The sequence below is a fragment of the Athene noctua genome, chromosome 10 (assembly GCF_965140245.1).
Source record: "Athene noctua chromosome 10, bAthNoc1.hap1.1, whole genome shotgun sequence".
Classification (NCBI taxonomy): Eukaryota; Metazoa; Chordata; class Aves; order Strigiformes; family Strigidae; genus Athene; species Athene noctua.
In genome coordinates, this window is record NC_134046.1 from 22465539 (window position 1) to 22484622 (window position 19084).

At 41.5% G+C, this 19084-nt stretch overlaps 1 protein-coding gene across 1 annotated transcript; it reads left to right on the forward strand.

Moving 5' to 3' along the window:
• The first annotated feature begins 3921 nt into the window (after window positions 1-3921).
• Window positions 3922-17372, forward strand: ISY1 (ISY1 splicing factor homolog). The gene is made up of 11 exons (XM_074914389.1): window positions 3922-4008; window positions 4249-4271; window positions 5886-5937; window positions 7667-7732; window positions 8475-8517; window positions 8683-8795; window positions 9509-9626; window positions 10530-10652; window positions 13041-13150; window positions 14272-14358; window positions 16568-17372. The coding sequence occupies exons 1-11, from the start codon at window positions 4006-4008 to the stop codon at window positions 16673-16675; spliced, it is 846 nt and encodes a 281-aa protein (XP_074770490.1). The 5' UTR covers window positions 3922-4005; the 3' UTR covers window positions 16676-17372.
• The last annotated feature ends 1712 nt before the right edge of the window (window positions 17373-19084 follow it).

The following is a 19084-nucleotide window of genomic DNA, read 5'->3' on the forward strand; positions in this document are numbered from 1 at the left end:
TTTCTTTTGTACTGTCTTATGTTAAGTTTTCATCTGGTAGCATGAGACTGCAAAGGTGTGAAGTACGCAGTCCTTCCAGACTCTGTATCTGCATATGTTCATGTGAATGGATTGTGTGGTCTCAGAGTGGGCTTGTTTCATCTATGCTGATGCAGTTAAAGCATTTCTTTAAAAAGCATTGAAGGCACAAAAGCTGTTGAAGGTACAGCGAGTTCCAAATCTGGAGTAGTGTGATGGTCTGCTAGCACTCCTTCAGCCTTCACAAGTGCCATGGCACTAGCAACTCCCGTTTCCAACACTAGTGTTACAGGCCTTCCCCTGTCTATGTGTTCTACTGCGTTGATTGACCAAGGGTTAGTAAACAGTTACACAGATGAAAAGTGAGCTGATGCAGAGTGTGCGAAGTCTTGATGTGGAAGAAAAACAAGGGCAGGGGCTCTTGACTGCTCCATGCATCCCCATAAGGTGCAGTTTCAGAAGGCATGTCTTGAACTGCTGCTGCTCAGGGCAGCTCCAGCTGGGGCTCCCAAGCTTTGGGCTACCCAGGAGCTGCAGCAGCTTGTGTGGCATTTGCCTGTTCTGTTCAGCAATAGTGTACTGTAGTCAGCTTGTGCTTGCATATTCACACACAAACTAAAGGCTTTCAAGTCCCAAAGTGTCTGTCATGGGCTATCTATGCTATAGAGGTAAAAATGCCTGTGATGTTGGGACGGTTGTGTGTGGATCTCTAGAGAGCAGTACCAGACTGATAATGTGCAGCTATGCTAGAGGAAAACTAAATTGGCACAATTTCTTGGCTTCTAGATCTGTGTTATAACTAACCAGTTAAGTATTGCATTATCCTTGCTTCCAAAATGTTAAACGTGACACGGTCATGCAATAATGCTTCTGAAGGTTGTGGTCTTCCAGGAATAACTTAAGCCTGTGCCTTTCAGCAGACTATAGCACATGAGTGAGGCTTACAGAAGACCAATAAGAACTTGGCTGATGAAGTTCCCAATGAGGAGTCTTACCTGGGAGTGTTTGAAACTGCAAAAGCAGATGTATTGCCTGATAAATTTTGGGTTGTTTCAGGAAATCTGCTATCTAAAATGTGCGTCTCCAAGAAAATTGTGATGGGTCATAGCTGCTATGTTGCATCAGGTGAACTGATCGGATTGTTGCTGTTTTGCAGTGGGCTGCCATAGCAATTTAGAGTTCCTTAACGTTTAATGAAATAAAGATTTATAACGAACTGAAGTTTTCAGCCTGGGTTTAATGTTCAAAGCGTGTGGAAGATGTTGAGTCATAGTTTGGGAAGAGAAAGAAGATTAGAATATGAAATACAAGGTGGCTGGAGCCCAGATTGCTTGGCTGGCAGGAGCCAACCTGAGCAGGTTTTAGGCCGAGCTGGTATTGCTGCAGAGAGAAGGAAACGGACTGTTGGAAGAAGACTCTGTGAAGCACTTAATGAGGGAACATTCTTGTACTGCTTTGCCTAAGCAGGAAAAAAAAACCACAAGTATTTGCTTCTGTGTGGTCAGTGTGACAAAGATGAAGGAGGCAGGTTCTACAGAGTAAAACCAAAATGAGATGGTGACTGCTGTTATAATTGGTTGCAATTCTTTGGCAGGATGCCTTTTGTCCAACCTATTTGCTGAAGAACAAAGCCTTTCAGCTCTTGCGGAACTAAGGGGTGGGGAAGAGGTGCTTGCCTGAGTTGTGTGGGTTTTTTGAATGGGGGTGTGTGTGTTTGAGCATTTATTTTTTAATAGCTGCTATTGGAGCATGAGTGTACTTTTGAGTCAAACATGGTTACCAAACCCCTTGTAAATCCACACTTGAAGTGAGTGGGCTGTCTTGGGGTAGTACAGATAGCCTAGTCATAGCATAGTTTTGCTCAGCCTTGTGGTAGGTTAGTATAAATTAACTGAATCTTTACATATAATTATCTTAGTTAAACAGTAATAAAGCTTGAAGGTCTGTGATTATGAAGACCTGAAAATCTTTGAGACTTAACCTGTAGCTAAAAAATGCTGTCTCAAAGACCTGCAGTGCGGGTGACGTCTATAGTCTACTTTTCTATTCCTGCAGAACTTGGTGATTAAGGTTCCTCATGAAGATCATGCAGCTACTGCTCCTTAGGACTCGGGTACTTAACTGCTTTATTGTCACTGTGTAATTTTTGTGTGCCTGAAAAGTAGTGTTTTCCTCTGAGGTGGTTTCTTTTTTGACAAAATGTGATTTGAAAGCTGAGAAATACAAGCTAGGATGTAACTTCAAAAAGGAGAAAATCCAACTAAGGTATCTCTTCCTAGTCATCTTTCTATAGAGAACAGTTTAGAATATTGATGCTGCTACTTCAAATGTGTTGGTTGCTTCAAACTTAACAAGATGAACAAGCAGATGGTGACTTCAAAAATTGTGGGGACTTGGAAAAATCAAACCTAATATTTAATTTGTTCCATGTTAATCTTTTTCACTAACACTGAAGGATCCTTGTTGGTCTTGAAGACTGGTACCATGACAAACACCAGTGTAGTGGTTTTCATAGATCTGGTGGATTATGTGGATCAGGAAGGCAGAGAGATAAATGTGTAATGTATTATTTTCTACAGACAGGGCTCTCTGAAGGGTTAGCATTTTCTGGAAGGGGAAATTTAATAAAATAATTGGGAGCCATTGACTAAATTCTTACCAAAAACCAGTCTTCCCAGTTTGTTTTCTAGACCAACTGCAAAGGATTGATGCAATTGCACTGAGGATGAGGTGCATGGTGTGCACAGTAAAATGAGGAGGCTGTGGGCTGTGTAAGGCTGGACATCAGAAGAACATGCCGGCAGTTAGAGGTAGCCAGGCTCATTGTGTGGGTTTCAGATGCTGCGGGAATCCATCTGTAGGGATGGTGTGAATAAAGAGGGATCTGGTCTGTGTGCCAGCCTTTCTAAATCCATGTCTTGTAATGCTGTTGCTGGGCAGGAAGTCTTGAATGTGATGTATGAAATGCCTGCAAAAAAGTCCTTTTTCATTTTTAAGTGTAGAAACTAAGCATATATAAGAATAAGAAATTCCTTTTATTATTTTTTTGTAAAATTATTTTGTGAACTGAAAGTGCTGCAGTAACACTACGGGAGACGAGCACTGGATTTCTTTTCCAGAATGGCTGGATAATCCTTCAAGTACTGGGGGAACAAAGATGTTGGAATAGAGCACTGCACAGGATACTTGGATTTCAAGAGAAATACTTAGAGCTTTCAAGGATAGTACTGTTTTACAGAAGACAAAGATTACTGTGCCATACACAGTTTTGTAGCTGGGAGTTTAAGATTTTGCACATCACCTGCTTGCATGATGAGTACTTTGAAGTTAACTATGTGACGCCTTTAGCCTGTGAATTGTCCTGAGGGTGATCCGAACCGCTGGATTTCACACCTTGGTTCCCCTTAGCTGCTGAGCGCACGCGTGGGCTTGCTGTCGTGGTGTAAATCCACTCACGCAGGTGCAAGAGAGCTGCGTTTTCTGAACTGCACCTAGGGTGTGCACCCGACAGAGTGCCTTCGGGCCTGGCTCTTCAGAACGGAAACTGCTGACACTATATTTGAAAAATAACATTTACAGAAATCTGCAGTCTTGAATCACAGAATCAACTAGGTCGGAAAGGTCCTTGAAGATCATCTAGTACCACCGTTAACTCGGCACTGACAGTTCCCAACTACACCAGATCCCTCAGCGCTAAGTCGGCCCTACTCTTGAAGTGCAGTTACTGCTACAAAGCCTGGCTTGTGAGAAGCACTGCACGTAAAACCGCGCCAGGGAGCGGCCCGCAGCTCCCGGCGGACACGGTGCGCGGCGGCGACCGCAGCCACCCCCGCCCTGCGCATGCGCGGCGGGGCCGCTGGCGGGCGGCGCAGGCGCGGTGGGGGCCGGTTGCAGTTCCGGGGTAACGGGGCGGCGCCGTCCGGCGGCGGAGTCCGGCGGTGTCCGGCGGGGCGGCGCGGGGCCGAGCCCAGGGGGCTGGTTGGCGCCATGGTGAGTGCGGGGCTCCCTCCTGGTGCTGTTGCCCGGCGAGGGGGCTCCGTGGAGAGCGAGGCCGCCGTACGGCCGGTGGCTCCTGCGCCGGGCGGGGGATCCCTCCGCCGCCTCGGGCGGGCTGGCGGGAGCGAGGCGGGGGCCTGGTGTCCGTTTCCTCCTTACAGGCGCTCAGAGGCGGGGGGGCGGTGAGGCGCTGCCAAGCGGTCAGTAACATGGCGTTTGTTTTCTCTTTTTCAGGCTCGAAACGCGGAAAAGGCCATGTAAGTACGGCTGGGGGGGGCTGGGGCTCCCGCCTGGGGCGGGCCGCTGCCTGCGCTCAGACCCCTGGGCGGGCCGCTGCCTGCGCTCAGACCCCTGGGCGGGCCGCTGCCTGCGCTCAGACCCCTGGGCGGGCCGCTGCCTGCGCTCAGACCCCTGAGCGGGCCGCTGCCTGCGCTCAGACCCCTGAGCGGGCACTGCAGTACAGGCTCCGCTTGCTCTGGCCGTAGGGCAGAGACCGTCCAGCCGTGCGGGTCCCCGAGATCCGTCGGCGTTATCTGGTGTGCTTTCTGGAGCAGCGCGATCCTGCTCCTGTGTTAGGCAGCCCCACGTGTCTGAGACTCCGGCTGGATTTGGTTTCAGAGACATCTGCACCCTCTTGTGCCGTGGCTCACTCCCACAGAGCCGTGCTTACCCAGCGGGACTCACTGTGCAGCCTTTTGAAAAGCGTTTTGGAGTTTAATAATGCGTTTCGGTACTTACTCGCGGATGTGATGTTGGTCCCGAGCCGGTGGGAGTAGGAGGGCTGTCAGGTGTCCGTACACCGCGGCCCCAGGGCTGTGGGGCTGACGGGGCTGCGCTGGGCAGCGCTGGGCAGGCAGGAGAGTGGCTGCAGCAAGGCCTGAAATAGGTCCTGATGGCCTCTTAGAGCTTTATAGGCAGTTCCCGCTTTTGGAACGGGATTAGATAGGAATCTGTCATTGCTTTAAGTCTAATTCTTGCTTGGGAATGGCTTGGGTTAAACCAATGGGTTTTAAATACTTATTTTTGTATTGGCTTTCTTGACCATTTTTCAAAAAGGTTTGCAGACCATGTATTTCGAACTGCCATATTAGAGGCTTTTCAATATTTTTCTCTCATGTTTGTTCTTTTACCTAAAATGCTTGTAATTCAAGGAGAAGCTGAAGAGATTACAGCTGTCTAATAGCTGGTGAGGTGCAATCTCAGAGTGATCCCATCCAGTGTGTCTGGGACACTAGATTGGATGGTGTGATTTTTGTTCTGGAAATGCCTCTTAATAGCAGGTGGAGCCTAAGATAATTGACTTAGATGCAGGGTATAGGTATGCTGTTAAAGGTATTAAATGCACTCAACTGTTTTGTGCTTTTTAATGTAACTGTGAATGTCTAGTAAATAAGTAAAATTGTATTTAAAAACTGTAGTGTGTGCAGTCTCTGCTTACTTGTGAGAGACTTGGAATATTTTGGTAATATCAATAAACTTGATTACTAACTGCTGCTATCCTTACTGAAACTTTATTTTTCTCTTGAGTTTCTTGCTTGCTTTTTGATGTATCCCTAGATAAGATATGTAAACTTAATGCTTGTGCTTATACTTGTTGACGTCCTTTTGCTGCTAATATCTAACATGCTAGCATATGCTAAACTGAAAAAATAATTAGCTGCTTACCAGGATTTATCTTTATTTAAGAAATTAACCACTGAGGATTGCTAGTGTCGAAGAAGTCACTAGCTGGAAGAGCTAGCCAATGAGCATGTTCAAGCCCTTGTTTTCTACAGACGGTAATTAAGTCAGTAATAAACATCCAGAGGCAAGCTTGTTTCTGTTGGAATGTAGATTTGTGAAAGTAAATCTGCTTCCTTTCTTTTCTTTAGGACGGCCTTGGCAAGATTTCGGCAAGCTCAGCTTGAGGAAGGAAAAGTTAAGGTATGGTGTAAAAAACCTAAAGGTTTGTTAGATCTCGTCCGGAGTGGCATGCAAGCCATGTACGGAGCTGTGTGACAGCTGTCAGAGGGGTTGTATGCCAGATACAGGTATCCTACAGGAGCCTGGCATTAGTCATCTGAAAAGCAGCTGAAGTAGGGGTTGTATTTTAGTGACACAAAACAGTAATGGTGAATAGAATTTTCTTATATGAATAATCTGTTTACAAATTTATCTGTATGTGTGTTTCAGAGGTATATTGTGGCCAAGAAGAAAGGGCAAATTGAGCATCACTTAATTTTTTTAGTAATGTAGGTAGAATATGTAATAATTTGGAAAAACAGCAAACTACAGTAATGCTATAAATAGAGGCAGCGTGCTGGGCAGAAAATGAGAATTATTTTTGAAGTTCTCTCCCTGTGCAACTACGTACTCAAATTGATGCACATACACTTATTTTTACTGACAGTAATCACAAGGTTTCTTTGGATTTCTTCCCAAAAGAGGTACAAGAAATTCTTATAATCTTGTTCTTTGGTATATTTTGACAAAACAGTAACCATGAAACAGAGGGCCTTCAGGATCATTGTGAACTCGAGGCTTGCATGAGACATAACATTGGCATGTTATTAACCAAACACATGATAGCTGTGCATCTGTTTATAATTATCTTCAGAGTCATGCAGCTTTTTGTTTTGATTGGTGTAAGATTGACAAAAAAATGGACTTAGCAACTTCTTAATTAAAACCCCTTACCATTATAATGAAAGAAATAGCACCCCTAAACCCACACAGAACCTTAGAGACTGATTCTCTACTATCTCTGGATATTCCTGTACATTTTTCATGGAATCATAACTCAGATTGCAAGAATATTTATGTGGGATCAGAGTGTTCTCAATAATATTTTTTGAACATGTTTACAATTTTGAATTTTGGGTAACTGACAAAGGAATTCTGGAAACTAACTGAGGTGTCCTATGTTTGCACCTTAATAAATCATATTTTACACACAAGTGCAAGCAATGTGAAACAGTAAAGTGGAAAACAACAATTTAGAGAAACTAGTGAAAAAGATTCCATGAACAGCCAAAGCATAAGATGGAAGAGGGTTTCTGGTATATTATGTGAAAGAAGGCTTTTTAATGTATAAAAGGTAGAGCTGTGTAAGTACTGTAGAAAAAGAGACAAAACAGCTGCACACATAGTCATAAAGGTAAGATAGAGTATTAGTCTGTGTAAGCAAGTCAACAGAATATGAAGAATGTTGGGGAAAAGGTCTTTTGGATAAACTGTAGTTGAGAGAGTACAAAACAATCATATTGGAAAAAAATTACGTTACATAGTAGCAATTGAGAAAGTGGTAAACTTAATAGCTATGTGGAAGACGGTGGTTTTTATTTAGATGCTCTTATATTGAAAATGGTGTTGTAATGCAACTGGCCTGAACATTATTTGTATTGGAGAGGATTGTGAAATGTTTTGAAAAAACAGGTGACAGATTTTGTTTTGAATAAAGTGGATTTAAGTAGAATTTATACTCTGTGATAGTTTAATTTGGCAGGGCTGTAAATCGCCATTGTTTTCACTCATTAAAAATTAGTGGGAGTAGAAGGCACTGGAACTCGGGAGCGTAGTTTGGGGTTAATCAAGCAATAAAGTTTGAACGAAATGCTGTGAATATATTTATGCTAGTTTCAAACTTCATGGTATATGGCTTTCTGTCAAACAGGAACGAAGACCTTTCCTTGCATCAGAGTGTAATGAATTGCCTAAAGCTGAGAAATGGAGGCGACAGGTAATGTCAAGCTACAGATTTTACTAATTCTCTAGTGGGTAGAACTTTAGCACTTCCTAATTAGACAGCCTGCTTACATTTTTTTTCAGAATTCTTCAGTATGCTGACAGCTAAATCACAGAGTAATTTAGATTGGAAGATGGTATAGCTCACCACAGTGTCCAGAGCAGATCCTATCATGTCCAGTTGCCCATGGCCACGCCCAACTGAGTTTTGAATATCTTTAGGGATTCAGACTCCACAGGTTGTTGGGGTCCCTGTTCCACTGTTTAATTACTTTCTTAATGATTTTTTTTTTTGTACCCTTGAATGTAATCAGAATTTCCCTGGTTCCAACTTGTGTTTGTTGCTACTTGTCCTATTGTCGTGCACCTCTCAAGCAGTCTGGCTCTGTCTTGTCTCTATCCTCCATAAGGTAGTTGAAGACAGGAATAGGTTATTCCCTTTTCATCTTCTCTTAAGGCAGATCAAAGCCAGTTCTCTCTCAGCCTTTGTACTTCATGTGCTCCTGCCCTCATCACGTGTACAGCTGTAAAAATGTTTCCATGTTGTTTAAGTGTCTGAGGTGCTATATTTGTGTCTAAATAAAATGTATGTTGATATTTCAAATTGATAGGCTCAGATCCATTTTCTAGATCAAAAAGCCAACTTAGAAGTTGGATCTTTCTAGGGTTTTTCTGAGTCTTTCCTAGCCTCTTTTTTTTTTATTTTGAGAAATTCACTTGTGTTCTTTTTTAACTAGATCATTGGAGAAATTTCCAAGAAAGTGGCACAGATTCAAAATGGTAAGATTTTTCTAATTATGTTTTATTTTTTGAATCTCCGTCCTGAGCAGTTACAGTAAAAATCATATGTCATGTGAACTGTACTGTTTGCAATGCATAAATTATGAAATTACTTTGGTGCTTCTAGTACACTGCCTAATTTATTGCCTTTTTCCACTCTGATAGCTGGATTGGGTGAATTCAGAATTCGGGACCTGAATGATGAAATAAACAAACTTCTGAGGGAGAAAGGACACTGGGAATTCAGAATAAAGGAGCTAGGAGGTCCTGATTATGCTGTAAGTGTATTTTGTAGTACATGGTTGTTCTGCTTACAAGTAAAGTGACTAATGAGAAAAATCTGTGCAATGTTCAATTGTGTATTACTTTGTCAGCGTTTATTAGAGAGGAATTCTGTTCAGCTCCTAAAGATGTTAGACTGTGTTCAAAGAAATATTTGTTTTCATGATGAGCAAATCAGACTTTTCATTTTGGACACCAGTTCAGGGGGTCTTGCCTTCCTGATAACACTTTGCAGCACTGGTCTGATTTTACCCATCAGTAGGTTTTGGTTTTCTATGTTGTACTCTTAATCAGCCTGTAGAAGGGTTTTCACTTGGTTCACCTAGTTACTGCTCAAAATGAAATGATACTAGCTCTCACTTGCCAAAACATCAAATGTATGCTCATTTTCAGATTTAGTAGTGCTTGTTTATCTGTTACCTAAATGTACTAGTACAGAGAATGAGACAGGTTTAGATATTTTGTGAAGGTTAATCTGATATGGGTTCTCTAGGGTTTGCATGGTCATTTTAAATGTGTGATTTGTACTAAAAGTAGAGAACCTCTATAAAAAATGGTCTGTGAGGGCATTTTACTTGTGGGGTAGTTTGAACTGGTCTAGCATATCTCCTTTCTTATTCCTTTAAAGTAGTAAGATGCCCAGGAAAACAGGAAATACGAGATGGAAGAGGAATAGAATTGTAAACAAAGAACTCTGCTTATTTTCCAGAGGATTGGACCAAAAATGTTAGATCATGAAGGGAAAGAAGTTCCAGGAAACAGAGGTTACAAATATTTTGGAGCTGCAAAGGATTTACCAGGAGTTAGAGAACTTTTTGAAAAGGAACGTAAGTAAATAGTAACTCTTCCCAGACATGAATCTACCGAGTTATATATCTCGAGGAAAATGTCTGTTGTAGTATGTGGGGAATGCTAGTAACAGCATGTTCTGGCTGTTATTCAGCTGAATGTCAAACCTGTCAATCAGCTGAATGAAATGCTGGACACAAGTAATTAATACTATTTCTTTGGGCAAAGAACACCTTTGGCTGTTTGCAATTAAAGAAGTATAGAGAAGAGTAAACTCTTCTTTCTGATGGGAGTTCCAGATGGTAAGGACTAATGTTCTATAGCAACTTTCCAGCATGGGTTAACTGTATTGGTAAGTTCTAAAGAGTACTCTGAGTTCAGAATTTAAAAAAAAAAAACACTGAAAAAAAACAAAACAAAAACCAAAAAGGAAGTTGGCTTAAACATAATTTTAGAAGAAGGAATCAGCTTTTACAATAGGAAAAACTAGATGTAAGTGGATAAATATATTGATTTGTCATAGAATGAAGGGGAATTACTTGAACCTGAAAGTGAGGCAGGCCTACTGAATCAGCTCTTTATAACTTGCCATCTGCAAAGAAAAATTATGGGAAGTACTGCATGATCTGGGGCAAGTTGGGTCAGTTTTTTAGTTCCTTTCATATAGAAGTCTTGCTCAGTACTGGGACTTCAGTACAGGGGGGGAAAACAACTGCATGTGTGGCAGTGTAGAATTGCCACAGGGTGGGAACTGTGCAGTATGAAGCATCAGGTCCAGTATTCAAAATGTTTTGTGCAGGCCAGAGTAAAATACCACTACTTCCAATATCGGTTACTAGCTGAAGCGAGGTAGCTGTAGTGGCTGTGAGGTTGGTAGGAACCAGGAATGCAGAGCAAGCTGTCAAAATGGACCTGGGTGAAAGACAGTCCTGCTCTTTCAGCCCTCCCACCACCTCGGAAAACTCGAGCTGAGCTTATGAAAGCCATTGATGCAGAGTACTATGGCTACAGGGATGAAGATGATGGTATTCTGGAGCCACTGGAACAAGAACATGAAAAGAAAGGTATGTGAGATTCAAAACCTGGATAAAGCAGTCCAAGAAGGGATGATGGTGGACTCTGAAGTTGTCCGTTTGTTGGTTTTTTTGCCCCTGCAGGTGGTTGTATTGTGCTTAGCTGTCAGCTTTCATCTGTCACTAGGTATCCAAAACACCACTGTGTAAGGCATTTCCAGGGTGAGGGGGTGTGCATTAGAGTTGGCTTTTATCTTTGCTATTGTTAAAGATTTAATATTGTCAGCAAGTGATTCACTACTGAAGCAAAATCTCCTTTTTTTCCCCAACTTTTTAATGCTTAATAATGTAAAAAACTGGGTTGCAGCAGGAAGATCTATGGAACTCAAGTGTTTATCTCCTTTGTGAAAACTGACTGTACCAGCTGTTTCCTGTGTTACCTACTTATTTATTCATGAACATAGCTGCTTAGTTTTCTTGGAGATTAGAGGGAACCTTCTGGAAACCCTAAAGTCTAGGTGACCTATGTTAATTTGTCTACATGTTATCTATCTTGTAACTTCACCACATTTGTGAATATTTTTTCCTTTGAAACCTGTATTTTCTCAGTAGATAATGTTTTTCCATGTGTCTGCTCACTTAGTTCTCCAGCTTTGTTTCTACTGACTTGCCCAGTAAAGATTGGAGGATTATGAGTCTAATTCCTGAAACCTCTTTAAAATTCAGCGCTGTGTGCTGTCTTCTGGTATTTGTGTAGCTTTAAACAAGAGGCCACCCATCACCTTTAAGAGCTTAGCTGTTTTCTGAATAGTTCTTTCAGTCCTGGTGAGCGTTGTCTGATCCTGGGCATTTCTGCCTGTTTGCATTGTATGTTTGTTTCACGATCTCCTCTTTTTGAAACTTCGACTGCAGGCAGATCCTCAGTGCTCTGTAGGAAAAGCTTCTAGCATAGGAACCCCTGGCAGGCTTTTCCACAGAGCACAGCAGATAAAACCATCAGATTTTGCTTGAACGGTTCTTCTTTTTGTATACAATTATCTCTTTGGAATTAGAGAGAAAAACTTTAAACAAAACTGCAGGAAGTGGCATGTTTAAATGATTAGAAGTTGTTGAGCTTGTAACTGTTATCAATACTTAGTATCTCTTGGTGTGGTTATCCACTGCTTGTATTTATCCTTTCTCCATGTGCGAGATCTTCACAGTGTTTTGCCTTCTTAGATAATAAGATGGGGAGGAAGAGGGGAATAAAGAAAATATTTCACTTATCAATGTCCTGCAGCATGGCCTACAGCCTTAAACAAAGTGAACGGTAGCTGGCTGGCAGACAATTGATAGTGTAAGAAGGGAAGTTTTGTGGTGTAGCGCTCCCGGAAAGGACTCCCACTCGGTGTTCATCTTGCAGATCCTGCTAATTGCAGACAGGAGAAGTAGCTCATCTGGATTCATGGGGTTATTTAAGAAAATTACTATCTTTAGTGATTGTGCCGCTTGAAATAACAAGGCTAGAGATGCTAACAAAACCAATGTACTGTTACTGTACAATTAATGTACTGTTAATGCACAGTAACTAAGATTCTCTCAGGGTCACTTGTCTGGGCTCTTGTGGTTTTTACCTTGTTATCAGAAGAGTTAAATTTTTGTGAAAGAAAGTATTGAAAAAGGTTCTTAATTTGGGATACCTTTTCTGTTATGAAACCGCACAGAAACACAGTCATGTGCAGCTAGTTAGATCTTGCTTTCTCAGGGAGAGCATTTCTAGTCTTTGAGAGCTAGGAGGAATGACTGCTGACTTATGTTGCTGTAGGCATTTTGTACTGCCTAGTTGCATTAATCTTGCACTTCTAGGGTTTTTATACACTGGCAATGTCACTGATTGAGCTTCTTAAAACTTCTTTTAGAGCTCTTACTAGCACTCTGCTCTGTAGTAGAGATCTAGCAGCTTAAGAGGTCCGAGCTAGCAGTAGGTTACAGAATTGGAATCGTGCTATAAAGTAAGAGGAATGAACTATGAGATGAAAAGAGAGAGACTTATTTTGGTGGTCACTGTGAGGAGCATAATCATTTTTAACTACATGGTGATCAACATTCCTATAGCTGTTGACATGTTACAGAGGTCTAAAAGCCACTTAGCCTGGTCATGTGACCCTGTTACTCAGTTCAGAAAGTAGGTTGATATTTAACCATGACATTTAGTGTCTAAAATGTACCCAAATTAAGGCAATAGCAAGTACCACACTTCCACAATACTAGCATTGGGTTTTGCACAAACTACACTGATATATTTTATTAGATACTACGTCAAGGCACTACAGTAAGCATGCGTTACCGATGTAGAGGATTTAAGCAAGAAGTTTAAGTCTGTAGGAAAAGCTTTGGAAATAGGACCGTACTGCTTTAACTTGCTCTCAGATACACTTGCCATTTTCCTTTGCTAACCAGTTATAGCAGAAGCAGTGGAAAAATGGAAAATGGAGAGAGAAGCACGACTTGCAAGAGGTGAGGAGGAAGAGGAGGAGGAAGTAAACATCTATGCTGTCAATGATGATGAGGTATGTGATGGCTAAGGTGATGTAACATTTCATGTGTCTTTTACACTGCCTTCCTGGACAGAGTTATTTTGCCAAGAACCTTGCTGCATTCTGCCCTTCTCTCTACCTAACTTACTATGCAATTGTCCCTGCTTAGTGAAAGTCAGTAGTGGATGAGTACATTTGGTCCAGGCTTAGAGAGCGAGGAAAGCTGACAGCTAGGGAAGACTTTTTACCTGAGTGAGAAACAGCAAACAGCTTGTTGAGATTTAACTGTCACTGCCTGGAATGCTGGTGTTTTTAAGGCAGTGTGTTAACTTCACACTGATTGGTGTTGCTTTGAAGTACAATCTACATCAGTAACAGCCCAGGTAGTTTTCTGTACAATATAATTTCACACTGTCAATGCGCAGCAAAACTAGAGGTTGCGAGGGTCTTGTTTGTAGTTGAATCCTGATACAACAAGGCTTTCCTGATGCTGCAGTCACTGCTGTGACATGGCTCTTGTTTCTTTATTTTCCCTGCTCCCAACGCCAGTAAGAGAAGTGAGGGACGTTGCCATTGCTCTCAAAGATCTGTAAAAGGGGTACTGGAAACTAGTTCTTATTTTGCAGTCCGTACCTAAGTAGGTTTATCACAAGAATGAAAAGGAGATAGTCCAAAAGTAAAACGGGTGGTTCCTTCAGTACCCTGTTTTGTTTGTATTACCTTCTCACTCATAATCCCAGCTCTCAGGTGTGAGAACAAAGCAGTACATATCTACACAGGGAAGTGCCACATATATTTTTAAAGCACTTGCTTTCTTCTTGGTTAGCTGGCTCCTCTCTTCTTTATAGCTTTGCTATGGCAGCCAGTGTGTTATGGAAGAGGAGGGAATATAGCTTTACATTCATGCCCCTGCCACAGAAGAGGAAAAGCCATATGAAGAATGAAAGCAATCATTCTGAAAATGTCAAGGAGCAGGACCTGAACTTGATGCTTGTCATATTCCTGTGTTCTTTGGTCCTGTTCACCTACTTCTTGTGTCTGTAGCGTTGATCATTCTCTATCTAGTTCCTTCTGGCAAATCAGGTAAAAAAGTGGGTTTTGATGACCTCTTTAGAAAGTAAATTTGATGTGGCTTTATTTTTTTTTTTTTTTAGTCTGATGAGGAAGGTGGCAAGGAAAAAGAAGGTGAAGAAGGCCAACAGAAATTTATTGCGCATGTTCCAGTGCCATCTCAACAGGAGGTAAGACATAACAAAATGAAGTTGCAGAGACGCACCCTGCTTTTGCAAGACAGATTTTAACTCGTGGCAGGTCATCCATAAAAGTGTCCTTGATTGGTTATTTCTGTGACTTGACTCTGCAGCTGTTGAATCCTCTTACAAACGCTGTGGAACTGTCCAGAATTGTGGTACTATTGCTATAACCACTTTCACCCGAAAAATTTCAAAACCTTCTGTCGTGACCTGGACTGGAATCCCAGAGAATTGCAACGGTTCTGTGATCCCCTCAGGTTAAATTAAGGTGAAACTACACCAAACAACCAGTTAAAATGTTTTACTTGTGGTAGAGAACAATTTAAACTTGGAAAAGGATAATAAGCAATGTGGTCTCTTATAAATCTGTAAGAAAGAAAAGTAAAGGAGAGAAAGAGAGTCAAATCCAGATCACCACCCCTGGATCCAGCATTGTCTCAGGTCTGGTAATCTTGGGTGGTGGATACACCCGGATCTAGCTTCAATGGTGTGTGCATACACAGGAGACTTTTCTGTTGCCTTTTATGTTCATTGTATCAGCTGATCAGCGTATCTGCCCACCTTTAGTTTTTCCTCTGGTCCCACAGGTTTTTGATGTCTTCATACTTCTCGAGCAATCATCCGGCTTCTGGGCAGAACTGCTCGGCTCTTACATGAGCAATGCATGTGTGGAGTCTGCCCTACACAATAGAGCCACACATGGCTACACATGGAGCCACTGATAAACAGTTGGTTTCACTCAGTCCATGTCTCTCCCTCTGAGGCTTATCTAAGGAGTTTGAATGCAACTGCAAGGGGGTGAGGGGTACGTCCTTCCATACACTCCTGCTTCCTTGGGTGACATTCCTTAGACTAATCCAAAGGCCACAGCTTGTCCTTGAGGTTTTCTGTGTCGATGAATATTTGAGGCATTTCTTCAGTTCCTTACAACTTCCGAAGTATTACAGAAATTGGAAAGTGTTGTGGTGTTATGATCAAGATAACCCTAATTGCCTACTATATTGTGCTTTTCTGCTGACAGTCTCACTTTTTTTTGAATTTAATGGGATGATTTCTGAATTGCAGGGTTTGCTGTCATAAGTTTTCTAAAATTATTTTGGTGGCATGACCTTGAATTGACTATTATGTTTTGAAACTGCTCTAGGGTATGTATTACTTTAACAGTGATAGGTTGTTTGAAATACAACTCAGGCGAGAAGGTTCTGGGGATACATATCTTTTGGTAGGTGTGCCTTTGCATCACACAGAGAGCATGTGGCAGTTTGTCCCCCATTGCCATCTTGTCAGATGACAATGCTGTGTTCTCCTGTGAAGTCACAATCCTGCACATTCAACAAAATACACATGTAATGGCTTGTCAAAACTGCAAGAGAGAAATAATGATTAAAAACATGGCTTGCTGGATGATGGTATTCTCTTAATGAAGAGAGCATAACTGTGAGTCAAAACAGGCTTTCTAATACATAACCACTGACTTACACAGCAGTCTTCAATCTTTTCTAATTAGACATTAGTCAGTGTAATTTTTTCTCATTTTTAGTGGCAGATCACTCTATACCTTATGTCTATGGGATTATGCCTTCTAGATTCTAAATTACAGAAAGCTGACGTTCAGAACACTTATTGTTGAGAGATGGTGTGTGCCCGTGTACAGTCTGGAGAAATACAAAATTATTACTGAGATCAAAACAAGTCTTGCAGGTTGCTATTAGTAGATTTTTAAAGTACATGCTTGTTAAAGAATCATGTATTGCTGGCACTTCTAGACAAAATTTAGGTAAGAGGTTCATAGCCGTTGCTCATGCGAAAGGCAAGCTCACTAAACTTACTTTAGGGGTGTGGACTAGTGTGGCATAAATCCATGTGTTCTGCATTTGTTAAAGTTGTATCTGAGACAGTTTGAATCAAAATTCAGGTGACTACTGAGAGTAAAATAAAATGGCAGCTAATGTCCTGATTGCAAAGGGTAGGAGCATGGATCTGAAACAGGCATCTATTTTACTGTTTCTTTTGACTTTCATGAGCTTCAGTTGAGTATTACTCCTGACTCCTCTTAATTCAACTGCTTCTACACTAGTGCATACATGACTTTCACAGTTTATTTCCTGTGTTTTTCTTCCTCTTATCTTAATAGCTAAGCATGCTTGGTTTCAGCATCTCAATTAAGTTGAATGTCATCCTATCTTTGTATTTGCAGATTGAGGCGGCTCTTGTACGGAGAAAGAAGATGGAGCTTCTCCAGAAGTATGCCAGTGAAACCCTCATGGCACAGAGTGAAGAAGCAAAAACACTTTTAGGATTGTAACATTGCCCCAGTATGTCCTGGGTTTTGTATAATCCATCTAAAAGCAACAGGTTCATATATTCTGGTAGCAGTCACTTTTAGCTCTGAAAGTCCCTTTGGATGTTAAGAGTCAACTGATGAAATTATGTGTGTTCTGTAGAAGGAAAACCATCGTTTTGGTATATCCACTAGGATGACTTACACTTCAGTGCTGAAAAAGATCAAACTTAGGCTAATTCGTCTTCACATCTTCAGCAACTGTCTTCAATCCTTTCACTTTGTAAAAACAGCCTGTGCAGTGGTGCCTCTTGCAGGTAGAACCACAAACCCAGTGACTCCTTAAATCCTGAAGGAAAACTGATGTTAGTGCCATTCTGCCCACTGTACCCTGACTGTAAGCATACACATCTTTCTTGTGTTGATTTTTGACGAGCCGAGTCCAGAAGTAACTTATTCTGTTATGCCTGGTTAGTTTACCAGAGGAGCCTAGAACCTGTTCAGAGGTACCTTGATGGCAGATCTTGTGAGTGACTTGGAAATTGATTTGGTTCTTTGTATAACACATGCAGTATGTCTCAAAGCTGTTACCCTTTTTGTGGTTTGTAACCGTGCCTGGGTGAATTGCTTAAATGCTGGATATTTCAGCAACTATTGTAAATACTTCCAGCTTTGCAATACCTTGTTCAAATATTTTTAGTAAAATTTATTTACAACCTGATGTCTTGTTTCATTCTAGCTCAGAGGATTGCGTTGTTTCCCTAATCGTAGCCAAAGCAGGGGATCATAAGCAGCCATCCACAGAGCGATTTTAAGCTCTGCATCCCCTACTGCTCTTGGTTTGTGTATCCTGTGACAAGAGGCAGATTACAGCAGAGCCTGTTCTGAGTCTTTTGGGTGACTAACATTGTTACACAGGTCTAAATGAATGAAATTTTAAATCGGACACCTGCAGCCAGGGAGTAGAAGTGCTGTCTAATGAATACAGTATTTTACAACCATGTCTGGGACTACTTAAGAGTTTCTAAATGCTCTGAGTATTCAGCACTATTGTAAATAATCCACTCCAGAACAATTAAAGCTCTACATTAGAGGCAAGCTTTGTCTTACTTGAACAAACAAAAAAAGCCTTGAAAGAGTGAAAAGCATAGCTGCCAAGTTAAAATCTTAAAAAAAAGATAATCAAAAACTCAAATATTGATAGCAAGCAGACAACTAACATTACAAACACATTTGTCGCTTCCTGTTAGTGGCGTAGCTTTCTCTGCTTTGTAACAAAGCAGCAGGTGAGTATGTTTATGACTTGCAATAATTTTGTGTGCTCTGATTTGCAAACATAACTCCAAAGTTGGGTTTAGTTTTTGCTGTTGCCCCGTGAGTGTTTTCTGTTCTTTGGTTTAGAGAATGTCATGTGCTTTTATCCACATGCTATCTGCATTGCTGTAAAAGACAACACTGTTATCCCTGGCCACCAAGAATGGAAAAATAGGCTCCTTTCATGTTGGATGTGCTAACAGCCTTATGGTCTAGCGATACTTTGCCTATGGAAAAGATGTGAAAAATGTGAAGGTTAAAGGCTTTCTTGCCTGGTACTAAGCCACTAACTGTGTCCCTGGAACTGAATAAATTGGCAAGTAGTCTACTAAGTCTTTATGGTGCTTCAGGAGTGTTGGTCACCAAACCATAGCACTGGGGCAGGGGGCATGTGACACCAACAAAAAAACTGAAGCAGCCAGATGGGCTTGCTAAAGAGGCATTAGAGTTAAAGCTCTGTTGTGAACAGCCCCTTGCCAACCATGATTCTGCTAGACTGTACTTTTTGTTGTTGTTCAGTGCAACAACATTTTTTTCTTCTGGGGGAACAGTGCTTGGAAGAGGAATGTCTGTGTAGCTGTAGATTTGCTAAACTATATGCCAGAGATAACTGAATTAGATTTAGGGGTTAAGAAACCCAACTAGTTTTTATGGCCTGATACAGTCTGGGTGTTTGATGGTTGATCCTTCTGTCACTATATGAATCTATAACATAGAAAACTGAAGGGTAAAGTCAGATCAGGGACAGAGTGATGATGACAGAAGGCATAAAAAAAGAATAAATGGAGAGAAAATCAAGACAGGATAGTAATTGCATTCATGTTCAAAGGAGTAGCTACCAGCCCTGAGCAAGGCTGATACAAAGACATATAAATAGAGAAGTTTTTAAGGCAGTGGTGATCTCTGCTGACCAACACAGAAATGGAGTAAGTGTACAAAAATGCAGTATGGAACCATGCAATGCAAACTGTGGCTGCAGCTGTACTAAATATTTGCTCTGTTGCTCTGAGTGCTAAGCATTTTTAAGCTGAATGCCCTTTTTGGCTGCATCTGAGCCAACAAAACGCAGAGTAATTATTTGCCAGCAGTGGCCTATAGCGAAGTGCCTGTGTGCTGCTT

Coding starts and splice junctions, on each gene's coding strand:
- ISY1 (XM_074914389.1), top strand. Junction 10,653..13,040: donor ACAAGAACATGAAAAGAAAG/GTATGTGAGATT, acceptor TTTGCTAACCAG/TTATAGCAGAAGCAGTGGAA. Junction 14,359..16,567: donor CAGTGCCATCTCAACAGGAG/GTAAGACATAAC, acceptor TTGTATTTGCAG/ATTGAGGCGGCTCTTGTACG.